Raw genomic sequence first — 24526 nt, 5'->3', positions numbered from 1 at the left:
GAGGAGAGCAAACAGAAAACTGGATGGATTTTGTTATTGTATGGTTAGTCTCTAGCATCTGTTCTCATCTTTGAAACATTAATGCCTTGGCAGGACAGCAACTCAGTAAAACTAGTGTAGTGGATTGAGGCTGGTTTCTTGGTTTTGGTAATATAAGTTCATTTAATAGTCTCTAATGCTAAGAAATGTTCTGTGACAAAAGCCAAAGTGAGAATAAACATAACTCAAGTATTACAAATGTACTGATTTTCCCTGAGATTTATGCCAAACTGTTGCGTTGCAAAATGCTGTTCAGAAACTTAGGTGTACCTTGCCTGTAGGAAAATGCGTAATATTAGTGGCAACATTAAACCCACTGCAATCTTTCAGCAGCAAAATATTTAAATCACTGCAAATTAAGGCAATTTCACTAAGTGCTTCGGGCAAATATTGCCTGTGGGAGCCATGCACGTCATTCATAAAACAGGTTCTTCATCATCTTGGAAACAAATAATATATTTTAACATTTAACATTTGCCTCCCTGTTAAATAGACACTGTGATACTGTTTTACTGTTCAAGTGGGGAAAACAAGGCTGTTTCTTCTTTATCTGAATTTATTGCTATGTAGAAGAGCCTGGCAGTAGGACCCACCTACCAGTGAATAGTAAGGGACAACCTGCACCTGTGGGATTAGGTGCAGCAGCAGGAAGTAAGAGCACTTGCACTATATAATTAACAAGGATTTTAAATTTTTTTTTCCCCAAACAGCATGTTCATCTTGCCAGGTTAACTAGTGATTAACCCTAAAAAAGAATGTGCTGAAGCCTACACCCTTGTTTAAACTCATTCACTCGCCAGTGTATTCAGTTACTTGTGTAACCAGCGACAAAGTAACCCTATTTACAACTCTTAATTTCCTGGTATTTTATTTGATGTCTTTGTGTTTCCAGTTTCTCTATTCATCTCTTTGTCTGGTTCTCTTTCATTTTCAGATAGGCAAAACAGCTTGTCTGCTGTTCTGAATAAAACAAACTTAAAATAACTTTCTATCTATCATAAAAAACCCACCTTTTTTCCTGGGGAAACTTTCACACAATATTTTTTTTTTATACTTACCTGGATAACATACCAGGTTACATTTTTCTCCCAAAGATGTGCAAATAACTCTCATTAACTTCAGCAGATGTTCTGCCAGAGATTCAGAGAAGATTTTTTTATGGAGTATGGCTGTGGAGACTGGAATGCTTTAGTCTTTTCAATTAAATGCCCCCTGTGACAATTATTTAAAATATATCTCTCTTTCTATTTGTTTGTTTTCTAAAGCACATGAAAGTTCTTGTTGTTTGTTTGTTTGTTTGTTTAATTCTATGTTAACTTGGGTTTTTTCTGATGCTTAATAATTTAAAGCAGATCAATAAAGAATAGTGTTGTCAAAGGTTTCCAAATATTACATAATCCCTATTAAAAAAGTTAAAACATTAAATATACAGCATTAATGCTATTTTGATTTTTATAATAGTTTTCTTTTTCCCCATGTTTGGAGGAAAACAAATAAATTCAATTCATGCAATATGAAAAGATAATGAAGAATTTGATGTTCTGTTGGTTCATTCAGTGTTTAATGTGTACTTTGCCGACTATGAGCAAAGATGATTAACCTTCAGTGATTTTGTGAGGTTTAAACAGACATACTTCAGAGTATTGATAATCTGCCTTACCCAGACTTACTTCCACTGAAGTCAGACACTGTTTAAAAGGAAAATTAATTTTTTTTTCCACAGCAATTTCAAAGATAATTATCCTGCACACATTAAGAAGGATGAAGTGTTTAAAAGAACTGTAATTCTAATTGGTAAATGTCACCAGCTGTTGCAGTTACTCTTACTTGTGTATATTCTTTTAATGATTACACTCCTGTGCCACAAGCTACATGAAAATATATTCACTAGGTGTGAAATTCCCATATGTCACAGCTTCAAGACTAGGTAAACATCTCAAAGATAAGGGAGTTAATGCTGATAGGAAATGTTACTTTTTTTGCTTTGGCTGTCTGCAAGATGAACATTTTTTATTGAACTTAGTAAAAGAAAATATTGTATTAATTGCAGAACCACTAAGTTTTAGAATTCAGTGGAAGATTCATTAATACACTTGAATGTATATCTTCAAGAACTACAGAGAGCCTTTCATTTACTAGATTATCTCCTTCACCTATCTCTGGAGATTTCAAAACATTTACATATTTTTAAAATATTTCAAAATATCTTTCCATTATTCCTCCAATTCAACTCTAGTCTAATTCCTATAAATTCTGTATAAGGTTTAAGAAAGTTCATAAGGTTTCAACACTGATTGTATTCTCTTGTGCCATCACAAATGAGTATGCTAAGGTAAAATATGGAGTTTTCTGTTTTAAATCTGCTTCATTTTCTGATTTATCTTAAGAATTTCTATCACATTTTAGTTAAGGTACTTTTTTATGAAGAAGATTTTTTAATTTCTGCAAATCAGGTTTTCCAACAGAAAATGTTTTGTCTATTGAAGTCTTAGATTTTTTATTCTATGCTTAGGATTTAGGTGTGTAATGCAGATATAAATATCAGTGGTCCTGCTTTCCTCTTAAGAGTTTCATCTAAACATATATAGATGGGATAAGTTTTTGCAATGAGCTTTCATTGCCTCTGGAATGACCAGTCCAAATGTAGGAGATATTTCAGTTTTTCACTCTGAGTTTTGGAAATGCTACAAGCATGTAAGCTGGCCATCATTCTACATTTAATGGCTACTTTTGAAAAATGAAACTGCCATATATGCACGTGTATAAATGAAAAATAAAATCTTTTTATTTTGGAACATATTCCTCTATATTTTGGTGGTAGATTCAGGGTAAAAAGAGTTGAACCTCATAAGCCAGGAGGTTTCACTCACTGCAACTTTGAGGAAAGAATGTTGTCATCCTGTTACTGTAATAAGATGACAGCAGTTTCTGGACAAGTTTTAGTATGGACATGTTGCACCTCTCCTTCCCTCTTGTGCTCAGACCTGTTCATATAAATCACAAAATATTACATACAAGATAATAAGAAATAAGAAAAAAAGTTGAATACCCACTTGCAGACTAGAAAGGAAGCCTAAATATAAAATAATATATTAATATTTTAACTATATGAGCACATTCATGCATACAGCTTTTAAAGTATGCTAAATATTTTACTGTGTCGTTCATGTCCTATTTTCAGACAATAGCAGTTTCTAAGAAATAGATACGTCTTATGCTTGGGAATTCACGGGCTGGGTATAACTGCTTTTGTCCTTCTTCCTTAGAGCTATTAATTATTCTATCTTAGCAAAATCTACATCCTCTACAAATTTTAAGGCCCATGTTAAAACTATAATACTATACTAGATGCTATAATACTATAAAACTGATTACAGAGCTTAACGTTCTTTTGCATGCCAAGAACGTTATAAACCATTGTTTGGGAGTAAGTAATACTTTAACAAGCTCGTTCATATAGAGGGCATTTGCAGAAGACTTCTCAAAGGGCCTGTGTGCATTCCTGGTTCCAGTTAGAAAGAAGGGAACTCCTTAGCATCTTTGCATACACTGCCAGGAAAGGGCAGGTTGCAGGCTGTTAGGAGTGTTATTGTTGAACAACTTTTCATGAGTACAGAGATCCAGAAATCACAGCTGGATTCTGGAGCAGTTCAGAGGAGAGAGCAGTTTCAGCCACCACTGTGCCCGCACACCTGTGGTACCACATACACACGACATGTCCTAGGGGGTGTGGTATAGAAATTATGCCTGCTCTGCTATTCGTACAGAACTTCTGTTGGTACAGGAAGGGAAAAATTTTGGTCCTTGCTCCTCCCCTAGCCGTCCTCTGGGCTGACTGCACCAGTGCAACAGTTTACAAATTATGAGCATGCAGGACTACACTCAAAACTGCCTTTTTCTGCCATTGCTCTCAGGGATGTGCTTGAGCTTAGTTTGAATTGCAGTTAGTTGAAGCTAACGTCAAACACAAATTTCAGCTTTACACTGGAAGTAAATTAGAAGAAATCTTAGGCAGTGAGAAAGGAGCTGAATGCTTTTTTAAGTGTTTTCTGAATGTGATAGCAGGATTTGGATCTCCACACTTGGGCTGGAGTGGCTATCTGTGAAAGCCTCACTATCAAAAACAGGGGAAGATGTCCGAGTTTGGGACTGATGTTTCCAGAGCCAAGACTCGATTCAACTGCATATGGCAATGTAGATTTATGACTCAGAGCTTCCATAAATTAAAACATGTAGAACTACCTTGATAGTGAAAGTTCGTGAACATGTTAACTAACCAGAATTCACAGAAGGTATTGTTAATACAGTTTGTACATCTATGAACATTGTAACATTTGTTTTCATTATGCTTAAGTCTCAGTTTTTGAGGGGTTTGTTCTGTTCCCATTACTTTCTCCCCTCACTTTTTTCTTCACAGAAACCAGGAATGGATCTAGCAGACACCTACATTATGTTTGTTCGGCAAAACCAAGATATCCTTCGAGAAAAGGTCAATGAGGAAATGTACATAGAGAAGTTATTTGATGTAAGTAACTAGCCTTGCAAGGTGTGCTTGCATCACTACTACATCAGGAGGGATAAGCTGGACTTTGATGGTGTTCAGCAAGCTGTTTAGATGTTCTTCTCTGTTGATAAATTTTTTTTGCTCATATTTTCTGTGTTAAACTTAAGTGCTAGAGGACAAATAAAATTGGTCGAATACTATTATTTGAAACAGCAATTTTTCCCACTGTGAGTAGTCCAATTATATTCCATCTATTGATTTTAATTTGTTAATGGAGAGGATTGGATTGGTGTGGTTTGTGGATTCCACTGCTGACCAAATTTTGCTAAATTAAGAAAATTAAGAATTAATTACATATCCCTGCCTGCTGGTATATAGAAGGAGTACACAGATGCCAGGTACATCTGTGGGTTTGGCTGGTACTTCTGCAAAATGACTTTTAGAATTTTGTTTTATGGATTTCCAGTTTAAGACTTCTAATTTCTTGAAGTTGACATTTATAAACATTTACTGAATTTTCAAACTCATTTTCAAATTTCTAATCTGACTTCTGCAAGTTCAGAGTGATCCTCATCCTCAAGGTGCACACAATAATTTTCTTCAGCTTTGATAACTTCTGCAGCCTTCTTCCATTCATTCCTTTGCCCTGATTCCTCATCTTTTTGTTAGAAATGATCACATTTCAGTTCATTCAAGTTCTGACTACTAATTTATGTCTATTATGTCCTTTTCTTAATTGGCTGAAGGGGAAGCTGTAGGCAGCTGAAATAGTACCTTCTGTATAAATTTAAAGCACTACACATGTAAAATATATGTAAAATAAAAGCTATTTAACTATAAGCTGGGCTCAGTTTATGTGACAGTTATCTCAATCACAATTACATAGGAATTTGAACAGGAAAAGAAGTCATTTCTAGCACTGTGAAATGGAATTTATTACAAAACTAATTCTGGAACGTAATATAGACTTTGAAATGTATTTATTTGTGTCATCTCCTAAGTATTTTAGGAAGCTTTGCTGGCAGTTTAATTTAATTATGCAAGTTACAGCAAATGTTTTCATAACAGCAATTCACAGCCTTTACTGTGACACTACAGTTGTGGCAGTCACAGAAGGTCCCATAACATAGACTCTCAGCCATGGTATGTCATGTCAGTGTTTGTTGTTTGTTAGGCTGGCTGGTCAAAATAAGATTTAACTCTCAGATTTTATATTTCCAGACACTCCCAGGCATCTTTACAAAACAAAAAAAAAAAAAAAAAGTATCATCTGTTTTAATAAGCTAAGTGCTAATATGTGTGAAAAGAATGATTTTATAAAAGCTTTGATGCCCTGCAGGGGTAGAAAAATTATCATCCATCCAGCTGGCACCTTCACAAAGTACTAAAACCGTATTAGCAACTTCTGCTTCAGTTTGCTTTTGCAATGAATCTGCAAGCATATGTTTCATTTTCAAGTTTCTATTTTTTTGTTTTTCTTTGGGGTTATTTTTGCTTATGTTGTCATTTCCTGAATGTTAATAAAATTATCTGCCTAAGGCCAAATCTAACTCTCACTGGAGAGACCGCATTGACTTTTTTGAGGTAGTGGGATGGGACTGATTTCGCTGTGCCAATGTGGGGCACTGGCCAAGTCCTGGGCATGGTCTGGGAACTGTCACGGGATCCAGCACAATTCCTGGCATGATTTTGGCTCAGCACTAGAACACGGACAGGGCTTCAGTAGGGCTGGATTAATATGGGTTCAGGACTTCTTCTGCATTTCATTTCAGCAATTAAGCTTTTCAGCACTAGAAAACATCTCCTGTATGGACACAAGTTCTGATACAGCACTTGCCTTTGAGTTTGCAAATCCTTTTCTATCCCCTTTTACTCAGTAGTATACACTGTATGCTGCTGTGACCAATGCTAGTATCTCTAAGAAAAGAAAAAATATATACATAATGTGTATTTTTTGTATCAGATACCTATTTGTGTCTTTATTTTTCTTTCTACATGCTGGTATCACATTTCTGTGTAACATCACACTTGGAGATATTATTGACTGGACAGATGCAGCATTAAAAAAGCATTAACAAATAGGGAAGCGCATAGCATGCAGAAATGTAAAACAAAGTCATCTCACTCTGTTAATTTGCCTTTCCTGACATTAATTCAGATTTAGAGCATCATGACTGAGCAAGATTTTGCAAATTAGTTTTGAAGGTTTTTTTAGATTATTGTTATTATTATTATTTAGGAAAACCTAGGTACTCTTTTTATAAATTCAAATATGTCAAGTTATATCTCAATAGAAAAAATAAAATATATTAACTTTTTTATGTAAATGTACTTGAAGCCATTGGACTGGCTAGAGCTGTAGATCACAGTTGCTTTCCTCTTAAAACACATTGAATTAGTATCAGCTAAGTAATCATCAGCATATTGAAAGAGGAAAAGTACACTTTCCTCTGCTCCAGCCAGGGAAATACCTCATCCAGAATAACAAAAAACCCTGACTTTTCTGTGTGCTAGAGGTCTTAGTTATAAATATAGAGAAGATCAGGCCTGAGACACTATTTTATCCCCACAAAAATGTATCAATGCAAACTGTTTATGTCCAGATATCACTGACTTGATCCCGGGTTGCTATATGCTAACAGCTATTAGGGTGACCGAGTGAACAGCTTGTCTGTCTCACAAGTTATGTGCATACCAAAGATAATTAAAATTTAAGAATAATATTGATACAAGTACAAGTGCCTGACAGTGAGTCATAATATGTTAAAGCTAGGAGTTGTAACATTTTTAATCCAGCTGAGTAGTTTCAAACTGGAGAGAAGACTAAAAATATGTGGTGTTTTATGGCAGTGTTTGGTAATCCTATAAACGCAGTGCCCTGCTATACAAAATATGAAAATGAGGAGAATGGAACTTCAGTTTGTGATATGAACCCTTCAATATGAAAGAGGTTCAAATCTATGGGGACTTTGAATGGGCTGGTAGTTTTTTCAGCACCATTTTTAAACCATTTATATCTTGTGCTCCAGTGTATCTGCTGATCATGCAGCAGAACCAATGTGGATTTTTTTTTCTTCCGTTTCCACTGAAAAACCCAGCTCCTGGACACATTTCATTATTTCCTCCTCCAGAAGGACTACAGACAGCAGGCAGAGTGATATGTCAGGTGCTCCTGGTAGCATTGGTCTCTCCCAGGTCGGTGTGCTGCCTTCCTCTTCTCAAAACGAGTCATCAGGTTTGAAGGCACAAAGATTTTTCACTTGGTCGTTTATCAAAGACATGGGAATTTTTGCCTCCCTTTGCAGTATGGGACATGGTTTTCTTCCTAAAATTAGCTGAGAATTTTCCTTGTCAAATTCCTTCTGTCACAGGGATTGAGGACATTTATCTCCTACTCTCATGCAGTAACAGCTTATAGCTGAGGGCACAAGGGGGTTGGAGAGTAGTGTTTATTTGTTTTTAACATCACAATTCTTAAAGAGCACTTGAAACCTTTTTAATCTGTTGCATATGATTAAGCTCTGCAGTAGCTCTGGGTTAATGTTTTAGAAACAGTATTAACATTAGTTTTGTTTTTTTGTAAATAATTTTTAAAATATTTGTTTTCAGAAAAGGCAGTAAATCAAGTTGGTGAGTGGAGAAATTAAATATTTAGAATGTAATTGTACAAAACTAGAATAAATAGAGAATATTACTAATTATTATTAATGCCTCTCTTATCTATAAAGACAATCCGTTTCATGGATAATGTAAGAGCATCTGTGCAGCCTACCCAAAAACAGTGCTGTGTATCTGATCACAAAATTATCAGATTTTAAAAATACCCAACTATGAAATTCCTGTGGGATCTGGTTCTACCTTTTCAAAATCAATAGGCCTTTTACCATTAACTTTAATAAATGCAGTGCTGTGTCCATAAACATGCCAGGTTTTTTCCATTGGCTAAATTTAGATTCATGTTTCTACTAGAATTTTTAAGATGGGACTAATAAATCTTGAGGATTTTAATATATATTAGACTTGTAAATTAAAAACTATTTCCTTTAGACAAAATTGGATTTTGTTGACAAACCTCTTGGAAAAGCATTTTTTAATTTTGCATACAGTTCTCGTAAAAGATCAATGCAATACTTACTCTCTGTAGTAATGTCTAGTTCCTAAGTGCCACCTGGGTAGATTCTCACTTTGTTGTACCTGTGATTTGCATGTGAAGTATGGATATTCAAAATGAGTCATTCCAGACATTTTTGCTTCAGATTCCTTCTTGGTGTGTTTGCCATTGAGAGCATTATCTAACAGGTTATTTTGTGTCTGTTGTGGAAAACTGATGGTGTAAACAGATGTGTGATTACAGTTTTATTAAGTCTGTATGTGCAATGAAATCTTTATGCAATTAGTGATTGCTGCTCTGAGAAATAAAAAATAGTTTCAGAGAACAGCTTTAATGCATCAGTGTTCAGCCATTGATACAACTGAAAGGGCTTCCGATTTTCTTAGGCCATAATTTCTGGGAAACCTCTTCCCACGTGTACCATAAACACATAAAATAGTCGGAGTGCACATCCTGGAAAGGTGAACCGTGGCAAAGTGATGCCCAGAGTTATCTTGTGCCAGATGGCACCTGTGAGCAGATGGGCAACATCTCCTCTGGTGCTAAACTGGTGTGGTGGGATGCAGTATTCCTGCTGATTTTGCAGGGACTACCCATGAGGGAGGACTTCCTGGAGGGTGTGCCCTCGTTCATGGTAGCAATTCAACAAGCTGAGCAAGAGTTGTATATGGCAGGGAACTCATACAACTGTCTTTGGAGTGCAGAAAGACTGAGCGTCTTCATAACGCATTTAAAAGCTTAAACACTCCATATTTACATTGCTGGTTTTGGCTTTTGTATTTCAAAAGTTCAGATGTAATGGGATATTCTTTTTCTGTTGAAAAACTGCTTGTATTTTGCCTGGAATGTTTATTAAATGCTAGTGGTGTTCCCATATTCCAACCATTATTTTCATTTTCCATTAGTAGCAGGGATAGAACAATTCAAGTTCAATGATGTACTTGAGATTATTTGAGGTCTTAATTATTCTTCAAAGGTTATTATGATACATGCTCTGCTCAGTGGCTAAATGGAGATATGAAGTACTCATCTGACTAATTTCTGTTTGCCAAATGCTTTATCCAATTGCCTAATTTCTATAGATTTTCTGACCTATTACAAAAAAAGTGTTTAAAAATGTGCAAATTGTGGTGTTACACAGCTAAGAGGAACGCTTAATTTAAATTGAGTTTTCAGTAGTAGCAACTCCTTCTGCTGCTTATAGCTAACTCAGAAGCACTATTTTTGTAGTATTTAGTAGTCAGCAATGTTTTTCTAGAAAATTTCAATTGTGGATTTTTTTTTCCTTATTCTCAAATTACTTCCTGTCACGCTAATTTTAATAAGTAATCTTCACTTTTGTTGTTATGTAATTATTTGCAAGTGTGTGATTTGACAAAAGGTCTACTTGGTTAAAGGCCACATTTGAATCAAAAGCTGTGTTTGTATTAACCTCTGCGAAACATGAGAGGACCGTGCCTAATTACTTAAAAAAATACTCAACAAAAATGGATTGTAGCTTGTTGATCTTCTTATTTCTTTGATAACTCAGAGTAATCTTCAAGAAATATGTGGGCTTCTTTCTCAGATTCTTGAAATTTGATCACAGTGCAAAATTGTCCTTTGGCGCAAACCCAGAAATACGCATCTTTGCATGATGCACCTGGACATATGTGGCAGGTCTGGTAGAATCAGCTAATTAACAACACAGGCTTAAACAGGCACCTCATCTGGCAGTGTAGTTAGTTGCCTGATGGTGCTCAGCAGGATTTGGTAGTGCTTTTTATTTTTCTATCCTAATGGTCTGCTGCCCACCTAATTTTGCCTTATTGTCAGCCACTACTTACCGCAGCTTGAGGCCCTCCCAGGAGGCTAAATTATTATCAAAGGATTAGGGAGATGTAGCCTTGCAGCTCTGACATTTCTGATTACTTGTCTATGCCAGAACAGTAATTAGCTGTGACTAATTAAGAAAAATGTTCCTGCCATAGAAAACCATTTAAAAGAACCGAGAAGTAGAAAAGCAATTGAAAAGCTGAGCAGTGCTCAGATTTGCCGATGCTCTTTAGATTTTCACCAAAGTCTTAACTCATCTTTAATTACGTCTCTTACTTTATAGGGGAAATAGAAAGCTTGTGATATGAAAACCACTCTGTAGTTGTCTCGTGATCTAACAGAAATTTTTGTCATTTTGAAACAGTTATTTCTCTTTTGGTAAAAGAATTTTAAAGAAAACTGTAGGCAGTGTCACTGAAAAAGTAAGTTATATTGACATGATCAAATAAATATAGGAAACTCTTCTGCAAGATAGAAGCAACATCTTGCAAAGTTACTGTTCAAAGTCTTTTTAAAGTTCACTAAATTATTCCTCATGTTTTCAAATAGACACCTCATTTTTTCAAGGTAGCAATCTCTACAAAAAAAAAAGTTCATTTGAAATCTGAAAAAATGTAGCCTCCCTCTGTTTTCATTTAGTGTAGAAGTTTTCTTTGATTTTTTTTTCTGGATTATGCTGAGAAAAAGAGTGCCCACTCTTAGAGGGTGCTGATTATGCTGCTATGACTGCAGCAAAGCTCAGTTCTGTTGAAATCAGTACAACCACAACATACTTAAAGTAAAGCATGTGCTTCAGAGTTTCCTGCTTCAGGATCAGAATATTCAGCACTTTGAAAGCTGTTTTATACTGCAGCTGATAGTGTTTTCTCTAGAGAAACACAATGACATAATATGACTGTATTGATATGGCTTTGATATGATGCACTTTCACATGTCGTCATTCTTAATTCTTGAATTTCTATTTTGTTTTGTACCACACAACCCAAAAATATACAAAAATTATTTTCCCAAGACATTAAATTTGCCATAGTCCAGTCTGCATTTAGTATTCATGGAATGAATGTCTGACACCTTTTTCACACCAATTCAATCATATAAAATTTTTCCAGCTGGGAAGTAAGAAACTATGAAATGGATATTTTGATATCTTGCTAAAAGTGCTCTCTGGGTATAAAAGGAAAATAGAAGACTATTTTTAGGCCACTAAAACTCATAGCCTGATATTCAGAATTCCTTATACTGCACCACCCCCTAAGTTCCCTGAGTTGTGTGAGAAGCTCACTTTTTTAGAAAGGAAATAAAGAACAATGAATAAATTCCTTATAAAAAGAAATTTTAAATGGGTGTTTCAAGTCACAACAGGAAAAATGAGGGGGGAAAACATCCTAAACTTAATATTCTAAAACACATCTGATTTTTTTTTTTCCCTGAGGGAAGTTTTTCAATCAAATAGAACCACAAGGTGGTTTTGCTTGTTTCTTTGGAGAGTGTCTATAATACTGGGAGCTTCCAGTACAGTTTCCTCATATGCATTTCTGGTATATACTGTTCATTCATTTATTAACTTAGTTATTATGGATCTATCCATCACTCACAATATCCATTCACTAAAAACAATAACAATTCTATCTAATAAAAGAGAGCTCCTTCCAACATCCAGGCCCAATTTAGTCCTTTAACCTTTTTATCCCACTTAGGCATAAAGTAGCAGCATCTCATTCCAGGCACTGCACTTATTCTTCTTACCTAGATGGCTTGAAATGTGTCTAGCAACTTAATAGAATCAATTGAGCATGGACAACTATAAAAATATAAAATAGCACTGAAACTTCAGATGAGGCTGTCAGTAAGTGTTAACTGTGGCTGCAGCTTTCACATTCTACACAGTCAAGAGAAATCAATAAGGATTGTACCATTTGTATTGTCTTACCTAATGTTTGTTCACCATGAAGTGCCAGGCACAAGCACCATCTAGGGAATATTGATTTCTTGATGTACTGTAATTCACACACGTATAAACAGCAGGAGAACCTTGTGGCTTCTCAAACCTTACTTGCAGGTTTGATGTTTATACTTGTATTTCATTTGGGTCAAGCTTATTTGAAAAAGGAAGGTAAAACAAAACTCTTCATAAGTGTTCACAAATAGACACACAACCACATTGTTGATCACATCACAAGGAAAATACTACCAGAAACCATAAGAATAATCTGGTTTTACTATAACGAGTCAGGTATAACACAAAGAGGTTGCTATGTTACAAATCAGAATAGATAAGCATGCTGCAGAGTGCTCTGACACAGATTTGTCGGTGGAAAGAGCTTCTTCACCTCTTCAGTATGGGAAACCAAAGCTTTAGTGGTGGTTTAAATGTGCAGAAGTGTTGAACTGTACAGATATGATTTTCTTTAAATAATTATCAGGTGTTTCAAGGTATATTTTCTTAATTTACATTGCATTGACTTTCTTTTGCATTATACTGCACTTAAAGAGCAAGGGAAAAAAAGTAAAAATAATACAGATAAAAATCGGCTCAAAAAACCACCCCAACACAGCTGTAAAATTTAGATAGCTGAAAGAGTGTTCATGGGCAACAGGGTCTGGGATGGAAAGGAGCAAACCAGGCACCTGCCAGTCCAAGGACATTTCCTCCAAAGAGAAAGGGGAGGAGAGAAGGAGGAGGGAGGTAGAAGGCTGGACCTCTGCTCCACATTAGGGCAGTGTAGTGCCCAGTTGCTGTGGTGTAAGAGCTGCAGCAGGGTGCACCTCCCTGTCAGCTTCACAGCTACATCCAGCTCTGCCACATGGCACTGCAGTAACATAAAGAGTCAATGGAGGAGTGAAGATTGATGAGGTGGAAAGAAAAGAGCTGCCTGTAAATATTCACTCAGAACAACTCAGGATGGTTTAAATATGGTAATAAAAAATATGTACTTGACCTCACTCCACAGGGAGCAGGGAGTCTTAAGTAGAAGATTCTAGGACAAAATGTACTAAAGTGAGTGTAAAAGCTACAGCACAGATTCTGGCCAGTTTCAGCCTATCTCACTTTTGGTAGTGAAATGAAGAATATTCTTACTTAAGGGAGAAGCTAACAGGAGATCTCCTGTGGTCCCTTTGATGATATCTCACTCCAGGGAGTGAGAAGTCCCCAGGGAGTTCTGGATGAGTGGGCTAAAGGAGAGATGGGGGTCTTGATTGCATACCTTGCAGGCAGAGTGAACCCAGACCTTTAGCCTTACTAAGGGCCACAAGGATGATACAAGGGCTGGAGCATGTCTCCTGTGAAGACAGGAGGGGAGGGCCGGGGTTGTTCAGCCTGGGGAAGAGAAGGCTCCAGGGAGACCTTAGAGCAGCCTCCTAGTACAACAAGGAGGCTTATAAAAAGGGAGAGAGACTTTTTATAGGGGTATGAACTGACAACAAGGGACAGTGGTTTTAAACTGAAAGAGTGTATGTTTAGATTAGATGTTAAAAAGAAAGTACTTAGAGGGTAGTGAGGCATTGGAACAAGTTGCTCAGAGAGGCTGGAGATGCCTCATCCCTGAAAGTGTTGAAGGTCAGGTTGGATGGGACCTTGAGCAGCTTGGTCTGCTGGATTGGCAGGAGGATTGGAACTAAATTATCTTTAATGTCACTTCCAATTCAAACCATTCTATGATTCTATAATGTTAGGCATTCACTTAGGAAAACTGCTTAGCATTTGTACAGCTAAATACATTTGTAGGGCTTTTGAAACTAGAGCCTGACAGCAAGAGGCAAGTGTTATAATGAGTAAAACTTGGTCATTTTGCATTATGTTAATTTGTTTATTTTGAGGATCCAAGCTGGCTTTCATTTCAGGGTCACTCAAGTGATGTTCTCAGTTCTGTGCCTTGGAGGATGTTTGTGGATATACCCAAATTGCAACACAACACAGTGTAGCAAGACTGACAGTGTTTGCTCCACAGAGTTTAGCACCAGAATAACCTATGGAAGTTTTGTTCACAGATGCAGTGTGTATCCAGAGTGGAGCTGTTTATGCTGTTAGTCTCTCACAGTCAGGAGCATCATGCCAGTACCTACTGTTTCAAATCAGAACAGTAACATTACATATGTCCAGATATGGAAGGAAGTTATATGTGTCTAATTTTGCAAACTTACAGTTTTTCAGCTTATCTGCCATATGTGAAGAAGCCAGAGAAACAAAAAAAGTTAAAAAGATTATAAAGTAGCATATATTGTAAATTGCTGTTTAACAACTAGTATGAAATACAGGCAAATATGAGTACTGTATATTTTGCATTAAAAGTGTATATTTATTTGTGATTTGGCAGCAGTTCTATAGCAACTAGACATCTTCTAATTAGAAGCCAAAAATATAAGAAAATTACTTTCCTTCTAAAAGATAAGCTTTTCATACGATGATGTTCTTTGGTTTTTCAGAACTATATATCCTTTTTGATCAAGAATTTCAAAGATGCTTAATATGCTTTTAAATGAGCCATGGTTTTTCTTTTCTCCTCATTAATGATTTCTGAAAATTAATTTTGTTTCCTTTTATCATCAAAATATCTCCTCCAACAACTGTTCACTTGTTGTCAAAAGTCTTTCTGAACAAGGTCTTTCCATCAAGGTTTGGGTCCCTTTTTCTGTTGAGCTCCTTTCCCCGATGGCTTTGGGAGTGGCAGTGAGAATCCTTCATTCAAATGGGCAGAAAAGAGACTGGCTAGAGACTAAAGTATTTGTTCTTAAGAAAAACGAAATGCTTTCTGAGCTTCCTGGGAGGCTGGAGTAATGGCACAAAAAAAGGAAAGGCAAAAGAAAGCCAAAGGAAGCATCCCACTGGAAGAAAGAAAAGCTCTCTTCCTTGGTCAAGTAGTGTGCAAGAAGCAAGTTCTTAAATCTACTAGAATCAGATTAAAAAAACAAAAGCAAAAACAAAAAATGGGGGTTGGAGGGTGGAAAGGGTAGGAAAAAATTAAAGAGGGGGGGTGGTGTGCAAGTACTAAAACAGAGTTTGTAATTTCAAATCACTAAACTTAGGAAATCTTGTATCAGAAGTTTGAGTGCTGAGGCAGACAGTGGTGTCTGATTCCTTTCTCACCTCTCCTTTCCTGACACATATACCTGTGACTTAAGCTAACATTTTTGCACATTCCTAAGACAAAGTTCAAAACATGACTTAGCATTCCAGGCCCAGAGGAGGAAGCAAAATATGGAAGCTGGATGAAAGCCTGAGATGTTTCCAGGACGGTTCCTGGATAAATGGTGCCATGCATTGGGAGGGTGAGACACTGGTGAGGTGAAAGAAGAATGTGTCAGAGGTTCAGGGAACATAGGAGCATTGCAGCAGAAATGAGTGACACAGGAGCTGGAAGACTTCTGTACAAGTCCTTGGATGAAAATGTAGGAAGGGACTTCAGCGAAATGGGGAATAGATATAGAGTTTTTACATTTGATACAATATTGATTTAGTCTTTGGCATTTTCCAGATCAAGGGTTTTTAAATATCTGATTTTTTTTTTTGCATACGGAAGAGCTTCATTTGTTTGTCCTTCCTGCTAATCCTGTGGTTCCAACAAGGCCAACTCCATGGATTTTCCACTCATACTTACTTTAATTGTAATTCCTTTCAGTTTATGTTAAATAGAAGTTCCTAAGGAAAAAAAAAGATGCAAAAGGAATAAATGTGGTGGCATCATGATGATCCCCCCATGACTTGGGGGGTACTTTCAGAGTTACCAAGACTTCCCAGCTTTCAGAAGAGTGTATGAAGTCATCATTGCTGAGATAAAAATCCTCATTTAAGTGGATGATATCTATCTAATATGAAAAATCTACCTAACTTGAAAATAAAGCTATACCTTCTAAACCTCTAAATATTTTCAAAAACACTACAAGTGACATTTGTGTCCCTCATTATCTTTAACATTCAACAAAGGCAATCAGTAAGACTACTCATATTTTGCAAAACGGGGAAATTAATTATGAAACTTAAATCAGGGCCTTTTTTTTTCAGCTTTTGCTGTTTGCATTTTTAAGAAATAATTAGTTTATTTTTTAAATATCCTGAAAGTTCCATGGTCTACTTGTAGTGCTGTCATAAACTTGAAGCAATATAATAGCATTGACCTTTAATAAAAACTAGGCATTTTAGCACTTAAATTTTAACATGCTCCTGTTTTGTCTTATATTAGCTCATTATTATTTTCTCATTTTAGCTTATGCTGCATTTAGTGTACAGTGTCTTTAGTGAGAAGTGTACTTTTTGTTACTGTTGCTGGTAGGGCAAGGAAAGCTGAAGGAAGTAGAAACATCCTGTTGTTGTCTGAGCTACTAAATTCCTGATCAATAGTGCGATAAAGGCTTCCCCAGGAACACAAAATGCAGTTCCTAGAAAAGCTGTTCCCCTGCCATACTCAGTGGAGAAAGCATTCTGACAATGCCCATTTATCAGGAGCAGTCAAGGTATAGAAACTCAACGGGGTCTTGTGGCTCAGGCGTTAGGGATACCAGCCCTAGAAGGACTAAGCCATTGTGTATTGCTATGTATTGAGCCTCCTTCCAGGTGGCAAACAGCTGCACCTTTTTATAAATCTTCAAAAATAAATTTGAAGTGCTTGCTTTCAGCCAATAAGTGTTATATTTAATTGAACCATTCTGCGAATGTTATAGCTCAGACACCCAGAAAGGTGGTGAATATTTATTATATTTGTTTTGTGTTTCCACCGGTCAGCAGAATAATGAAATTCCTTAACTACTTCTCTTTAACTTGCCTGAAGAAAGCACGGTATGTTGCTAAATCGCTTTTCACTAGCCCTGCCGAGAAACAACTTTAATCCTTGTTAGAAAATTGCAGAGTCTGGGCCTGACAAAGAGCTCATGCCTGGCGCATTGTGAGCGCTGGGAGCGGGGCGAGGGGAGCCCTTTACAGCTGCGTGCCTCCAGCCCGTCTGAGCTGGACTATTTAGGCCAGGAGGTTTGTCAATTCCTCCTGACAATGGAACGAGTTTTTCAGTGCCTGTAGCTGCGCCGAGCCCCGTTGGGGATCAATGCTGGCCATTCAAGCTGCACCCTCTTTCATTGCTTTGGTTTGTTAATTTAAGACTAAAGGTCTGCTGAGGGGGTTTAGGGTGTTTAAGAAAGCTGATGAACTGTTTAAGAAATCTGATGAACTGAGAGCGTTTATAGCCCTGGTGTGGCAACTATTGGCACTGAGGGAGCTGTGTCCTTGTTGACCCTCTTGTTATTAAAAATGCACAAGTGCTGCGCTTCTCAATATTTCAACACTCTTTCATTGTCAATACCACCTTCTGAGCCCTTCAGCTTGTTGCTTGCTCTAAAGATCTTCTTAGATTGGGTTTGAAAACTTCACCTTAAACACTAGATTAGACTGATGTTCTGTTTTCCGTGCTCCTGTTGATTTGTTGAACCTTCCCAGGGCTGGAAAGCAAGTAGCAGCTTGATGGGGAGACGGGCTGCTAATATGATTTACCAGTGTACAGTCATGCACAATAAGTGTGAATAAATACAAGGGTCTCACAGAGTCAACCCCAGCCTTTCCTTTTCTCTTATTTTTTACTTTGAAAGAGGTATCTCAGGAAAATGAAGTGAGTAATGCATGCCCTTACAGGAGCTGGATGGGCTGTGAATAAGGAGACAGGAGGAAATAGAGAGGCAAACATTTTTGTTAAAGTGGTTGGCTGCTGTTATCTGCTGATTTGGAAAAAATGTATAATAAACACTTACTGCTTTACTCTTGCATAGACACCAGCAAAGAATGTGGCAGTAGTACCAAATAATGAGATCTGCAAGAGATGCATTGTCCTTTCACTGCTATTGTTACTAATGGGAAAGGTACTTTTTCTTAAAACTGGTTAAAAGTGATTGTTGTTGTTGTTGTTGTTGCTGCTGTTTTAACCGGGTAATCTCAGGACAATTATCCAATCACTGAAGTTTGGGGTTTGCAATAGGTTCCCATCAGTCACAAGAGATCCATCCCTGCCTCTCTAACCTGCTCATGGTTGTCAAAATGTATGGCCTTGAATTCTCTGAGAGGAATCTGCAGTGCTGTGCTTTTTAACAGACTCAAAAACAAGTTATAGGGAAATATTTATTTTCTTGTTATGGAGTCCAGTAGATTTAAGTTTATGCAGCTTCAGCCTATACTAAGTCCTCAAAACTAGTGGATACAAGACCAATCATTAACAAGAGTCCTACCTACAAGTACCACTGGGAGAATTCTACAAATATACTGCATGTGATTTTTATTAAAAATACTGTTAAAAAACAAAAATACTTTTTTTTTAATAAAACAGCAGTCATATTTTTTCTGAACAAGAGGTGTTGACAGAAGAGCAAGTATTGTAGTATTATTTCACAATCACTAAATTAAACATTTGTACTGAAAGTTTAATGCATCAAAGCTAGTCAGGACAACATATTATATTGCTTTCATTCATAATGTTGAGTAGAGAATTCATTTCCTTCAATGTTTTAGCTTTGTTTTCAGTGTATGTAAGAATATCACAGGTATGTAAAGTCAAAGTTTTATCGCATCCATCTTAAATTAAGTTTCCTGGTTGGTCTTTAAAACATTTTGCCAGAAAACTGGAGCAGTCTATTGTCAGTAATCTGTCACTGTTCAGTATTGTTGCATGGGAAAATCAGTCTCAGAATTTTCAATCCTGTCTGTAGGTTGCTTGTCTGAGCAAGTTTGAGGCCGTTCTGTGTTCTACTTGATACAAACAAAATACATAACAGATGCATTACTGGAGAATATCAGTTTTCAAAAAGCTCCCCTAGCAAAATAGTTCTCTTTTTCAGGATTGTGTTTACAATGAAAAACAGTAGGGTCTGAATGATAATATAATTTCTTGGCTTATTGCATTTGGGTAGAATGTTTCATGTAAGAATTTTTATGTTTATTTAGATCAGTAGAGTTCCCCAATTAATAAGCACAATTGCATTTAATTTTCTAGACATCTGTATAGATACAACACCTGTCATATAATTTACCACTTAGCAACAAATCTGTCACATTAAAAATATTTTGCAGGTACTTACAAAGGAAATCAATACCAGCATTCATGTTAGGGATGAAATAATGTAAATAGGATAAGAATGTCTTTCAGTGATCTAAAACCAGTATTTTATGAATATCTAATCAGTCCCACAATTTAGTGAACAAATCAAACTACTTTTATGAAATTTGCAGCTGTCTGCCTTTTCTGTGCTGCATTTTTTCCTGACTGTAAAATAGTAAATTAATAGGAGAAACTCTAAAAAGTAAAAGTAATTTCTTTTCAGTGACTTATAATTAAAATATAATTTAACACATACAAAAAATAAACAGAAGAACTATTATATGAATATCTAATTTCAAACTTCTCTTAAAACTGATAGTTATAATGTGATGAGACTGTTCCCTGTAAGGAAAAGGCATTTGTAGTTATTTACTGTATGTATTACGAGCTTTTTACAGAGAGCTACATTTTGATGGAAGAATTATATTTCCTTCTTTTGTTATATCCAGTAGCAAATAATTTGTCTTCATATTTTCAGTATATATTTTATTTTATTTTTTCATGTGGAGGTGGATAATGAGACTTGTTAGATACTTCCTTTGAATTACTCTCTCAAAATATACCTTGCCTAACATGCTGCATTTTTAAATATGCATGATTTGCTCTCTTTGCATATCTCTGTATTTTACAAAGACACGGGAAATTATATTAGAAAAGAATTTAAGCCTCTTTCTTGAGGGAAAAGAGACTAGAAACACAGCTATGACACAAACTCTTTTAATCTCTCACTGTTAAAATGAAAAAAAAAATCTCCTCTTTTTTACAGTTTGACTAAATGACATCTGGTTGTGATTTTACAGGAGGGGGGAAAAATGCTACAACTATATTTAGTAAAATCTCTTCTAATCCAGTTAATGTGAAAGAACTATTACAGTAGCTATTTGGAACTGAGCATTTTTTTACAGTAACATAGACTCCAACAGCAGAGGGCTTATTCTTAACCCATCCATTTGTGAAGTGTTGAGTGAAAACATACCCATGCCTAAGACATAAAAAGGAAATAAGGTAGGCTGTAATTATAATTACTAATTAATGTAAATCAAAACCTTAATATGGTTATTTTGAGAAGGGTGGAGTAGTGTTTTGATCATATTTAAAAACAGTTTCCAGGGATTTTTGATATTTTTTTATTTAATGATGAAGTAATAAAAAAGATAAAATAAAAAGTTTCTTTTTTATTTTTCTGGTACTGTTTTCTTGTCTGGATTGAAAAATCTAGTTATTGTAAATTCTCTCTCAAGATAGCCTACTTGCTTCTATCCTGGCTGTTTCAGCTGTCAATTCTCTCCTGTAATTGTATCTTTAATATCCATTCTCACTGACAGATAACAAAGTGCATAACGCTATTTTGCTTGAATATGTTGCAACTGAAAGATAAAATGGCAGGTGCTAATTCATGTAAAGAATGGTTTAGGTCAAGTTATTTGATTTCCTACTGACCCATGCAATTCTCATAACAGGAAATTATATCATTGTTGACTTCAAGTGCTGATCTGTGATCATTTCAAAGTGTTTCATTACCTCTCATTACCAAATCTGTTAAATGAATACTGCAGGGTTATTTAGTGGTGTTTGTTGTTGGTTTTTTTTATCCTTCTTTTCAGCAATGGTATAGCAACTCCATGAAAGTCATAAGCATGTGGTTGGCTGACAGATTAGATGTTCAGCTTCACATCTACCAGCTGAAGACTCTCATCAAGATAGTGAAGGTAAATAAAATATGTTTGCATTATACTGCATAGTACAGAGAGAAAAGTAATAAAGTAAGAACATGGATGATCAACCCAAAACTTAAAAAATGTGTGGGTTTAGGTTGGGATTTTGTCCCCCCACAGTTGTAGCAAATTCCAGGAGTAAAATAACTTACTGAAACCCTTAATGTTAATTATATGTGCAATTGGATTTGTTATATATTCTAGATTTGGGGACAATTAAAATAGTTCCAAGGATTTTTGCAGCTAGCTGTACAGCAATGCTGTATGAATATTCTTACTAAATTATTATTTGTCTTGTTACTGATTTTTTGTTGTACCTGAATAATTTTAATAGTGTTCCTTCTCCATTTTCCCCCTTCTTCTAAAAATAGGAACTATTTTGGTTTTTGTGCACATGTAATTACTGGGCTTAATTGAAAACAGTTTTCAATGTATTAAATAACATTTTCTAATGTTTCATACTCAGGGATAAGTAATAAGAGAAATACAAATCCCTTCTCTTCAGTCCTCAGTCATTTACATTGGCTAAGGTCAAAAGCTTCCAAGCAGAGTGTAACATGCCTTGCAATAGGCAATTATGGGTTAGCCTACCATAAAAGAAAGTTTGCTCCTAACTCCCTTTCAGATTGTAGTTGATACCCTTAGGGAAGAGACAGAAAACCATTTCAGATTTTTTTACTTTTAATTCTGTCTTGTTTAACTTTGGACATTCTTGTTATCTGTAAAAATGTGGAATAAGAAACACCTGTTGTCAGTGGTGACCTTGATTTCTTTAAAAAAATTTCTCATTAAGTTCGTGCAAGACTATAAAGTCAGAAGCCTTTTAATTCTTGGTCACTGGAATTGCAACTGCAGCTTTCAGGATTCACTAGCAAAAAGGAATAGAACAGAGAGAAATGCAAGAAAACAGTCATAATAATGATGGCTCCCTGGAACACCCAAGCTTAGCTTTTCTGGTTTTGACCTTAACTGATTTCTCTGGGAGCAGGATGTGGCTCTTAAGTTGATTGTGTGCCCAAATGACAAAAGCAGTTTGCTGTTCCTTGTTAAAATGAATGGCTCTTGGGAAAAGCTTAAAGCTATTCTCAAATGAAAATGGTTTGGGTTGGAAGGGTCCTTAAATATTACCTAGTTCCAACCCCTCTGCCATGGGCAGGGACACCTCTCACTAGACCAGGCTGCTCAAAGCTCCACCCAGACTGGCCTTGAAGACTTCCAGGGATGGGGCATCTGTAACTTAATCTGGGCAGCCTGTTCCAGTGCCTCACCACCCTCACAGGAAAGACTTTTACAAATGTCAAATCTAAACATACTCTCAGTTTGAATCCATTCCCTCTTGTTCTCACTCCATGCCCTTGTAAAAAGTCCCTTTCTGAGGTAGCTATCATCCTCTGAGGAAGAAGATAGCTACCATGTTAGAGGATCTAAAACCTGTGCCCCATGAGATCTGAGAATGGGCAGGCTAAATTGTACAAGAGAAGTATCACCAGGCAGATTAAAGGAAACTCCTACAAAACTGAATTTCAGGTGAATAGGCAGCACTGCCAACTTACCTTCCCTCTGCCACCTGGCAGGTTGGTTAGCCTTGTTCAAAAGGGGGAGGCTCCTGCTGGAGGTGGGGACACTGCTGCTGGCAGGGGCCTTTCTGTGCCATACGTGTACCTGGTTTGCTCTGTCTAAATTCCAACTGTGTTATTCCATGGCACCTTCTGTGGATATTAAAGACTGAAGAAGATTATGTCAATCAAATTGGTTCTGGAAAACAGAAAATTTTGGTGGGTGAAGATAAAACTGGTAAAACAGGAACTCAGCAGACAGGAATCTGCTGGGAAATACAAAACAGTGGTTCAAGAAGAGTATCGTAAAAAACTTTTCCTGCTGTAGCCCAGCTGCAGAGAGATGTGGGGAAGCACAGTTCCTCCAAAATAGAGTGAATGAATGCATTTTTGTGTTTGCTTTAGAAAAAAAAAATAAATAAACAAATGAAACCAAGGGATAAAAAGCACACAAAAAAACCCTTAGGAAGCTATTTTGCTCCTGTTGCCTCTTAAAAATATTAAAAAAAAATAATAATAAAAACAGCAATAAAACCCCAAATAAGTAGGAGGTCATTTTTGAAGGACACAGGATGAGTAAGAGAAATATAATTCTTTCAGACCTGGATGCAACAAGAGTAGTGGCCTCATAAAGAAAGCCTAGAAGAAGAAACATTGTTCCCTTTATTCTCTTTAAAGGCTTATGATGGCATAAAGGTTTCATTAGATGTCTGAGACACGTGCAGAGGGATGTGACTAAAGAAGGGTCAAGGACCAAGAAAGTTAGGGAGAAATGAAAAATTAAGCTTGGAAGTGAACATTATTATCCTGCAAAACTATGTCAAGAGAAGAGCAATGTCTGAACCCCAGAGTGCTGGCCTGAGAATGGGAAGAATACAATGTAAAAGTGAAGGAAATTGCTGTAGGACCTGTTCACAGCATCAAAGCAAATTGAATGCACAGTGTTATAAAAAGGGAATGCAATGGTGACACTTGAAAAAGACCAGGCAGGGTACTCGCAGGAGTGTGTGAGCAAAACATAAGCTGCATCCATTGACTCTGACGTTGACCTGTGAAAGTAAATAAATCTGTTACAGGGTTTCAAACATGGTTTAAATAATCATCATAGTAGCAGAAAAAAAATCTCCCAACTGAAATGTTACCCATTTTGAAAGTAGTCTTTTGCAGTTCTCTGAAGTTTTGAGTGAAATCTTTTCTTTCTCTAAGGGTTGTACGTGGTCTCCTCCTCAGAAAAAGGAATGGGCCTGATAGCCCTTAATTATCTTCCATTTTCTTTTCCCCGTATTCTCTTCCAAAACATTGAGAATTTGTAGTGGTAGCATACACAAAACAAGAAACTACCTAGATCAACTTGTCCTTTTTAAGCCTTTAAGGGTAACATCAGGAAAGATTATTTCAAATGTGTTACAATTTAAGAATAAAGTACATAGGTGATTTTTCCATGTGCTTACTTGAACATAGCATTAATGAATAAAACAATTCCACTCAGAATTCTTACATGATGGAAAAACAAAGAAAGAAAGGATGAATACCAGGGAAACAAAATCTTTTTAAATGAAAAAAAAGAGTAGATGCAAATCAAGATGTAGAGACTTAGAATGTAAATTAACTAGGTAGTCACCTCAGAAATTCTGACACTGCATAGCATAGATCACAATCTGCATTCATTTTAAGAGTATATATATTATAATGTAATTATAATCATTATTTTCCCACAT

General features: G+C 36.3%; 1 protein-coding gene across 5 annotated transcripts in view; it reads left to right on the top strand.

Moving 5' to 3' along the window:
- Positions 1-24526, top strand: part of CADPS2 (calcium dependent secretion activator 2) — a 287443-nt gene that overhangs the window by 261514 nt on the left and 1403 nt on the right. For all 5 annotated transcript variants that reach the window (XM_074539967.1, XM_074539966.1, XM_074539969.1 and 2 more), the window contains 2 exons: positions 4457-4564; positions 21142-21246. In XM_074539967.1, coding sequence (XP_074396068.1) covers positions 4457-4564; positions 21142-21246 — 213 coding nt within the window. The remainder of the gene's footprint in view (positions 1-4456; positions 4565-21141; positions 21247-24526) is intronic.

Source organism: Zonotrichia albicollis, chromosome 4 (genome assembly GCF_047830755.1).
Source record: "Zonotrichia albicollis isolate bZonAlb1 chromosome 4, bZonAlb1.hap1, whole genome shotgun sequence".
Taxonomy (NCBI): Eukaryota; Metazoa; Chordata; class Aves; order Passeriformes; family Passerellidae; genus Zonotrichia; species Zonotrichia albicollis.
This window is presented reverse-complemented; position numbering and strand designations above follow the sequence as displayed.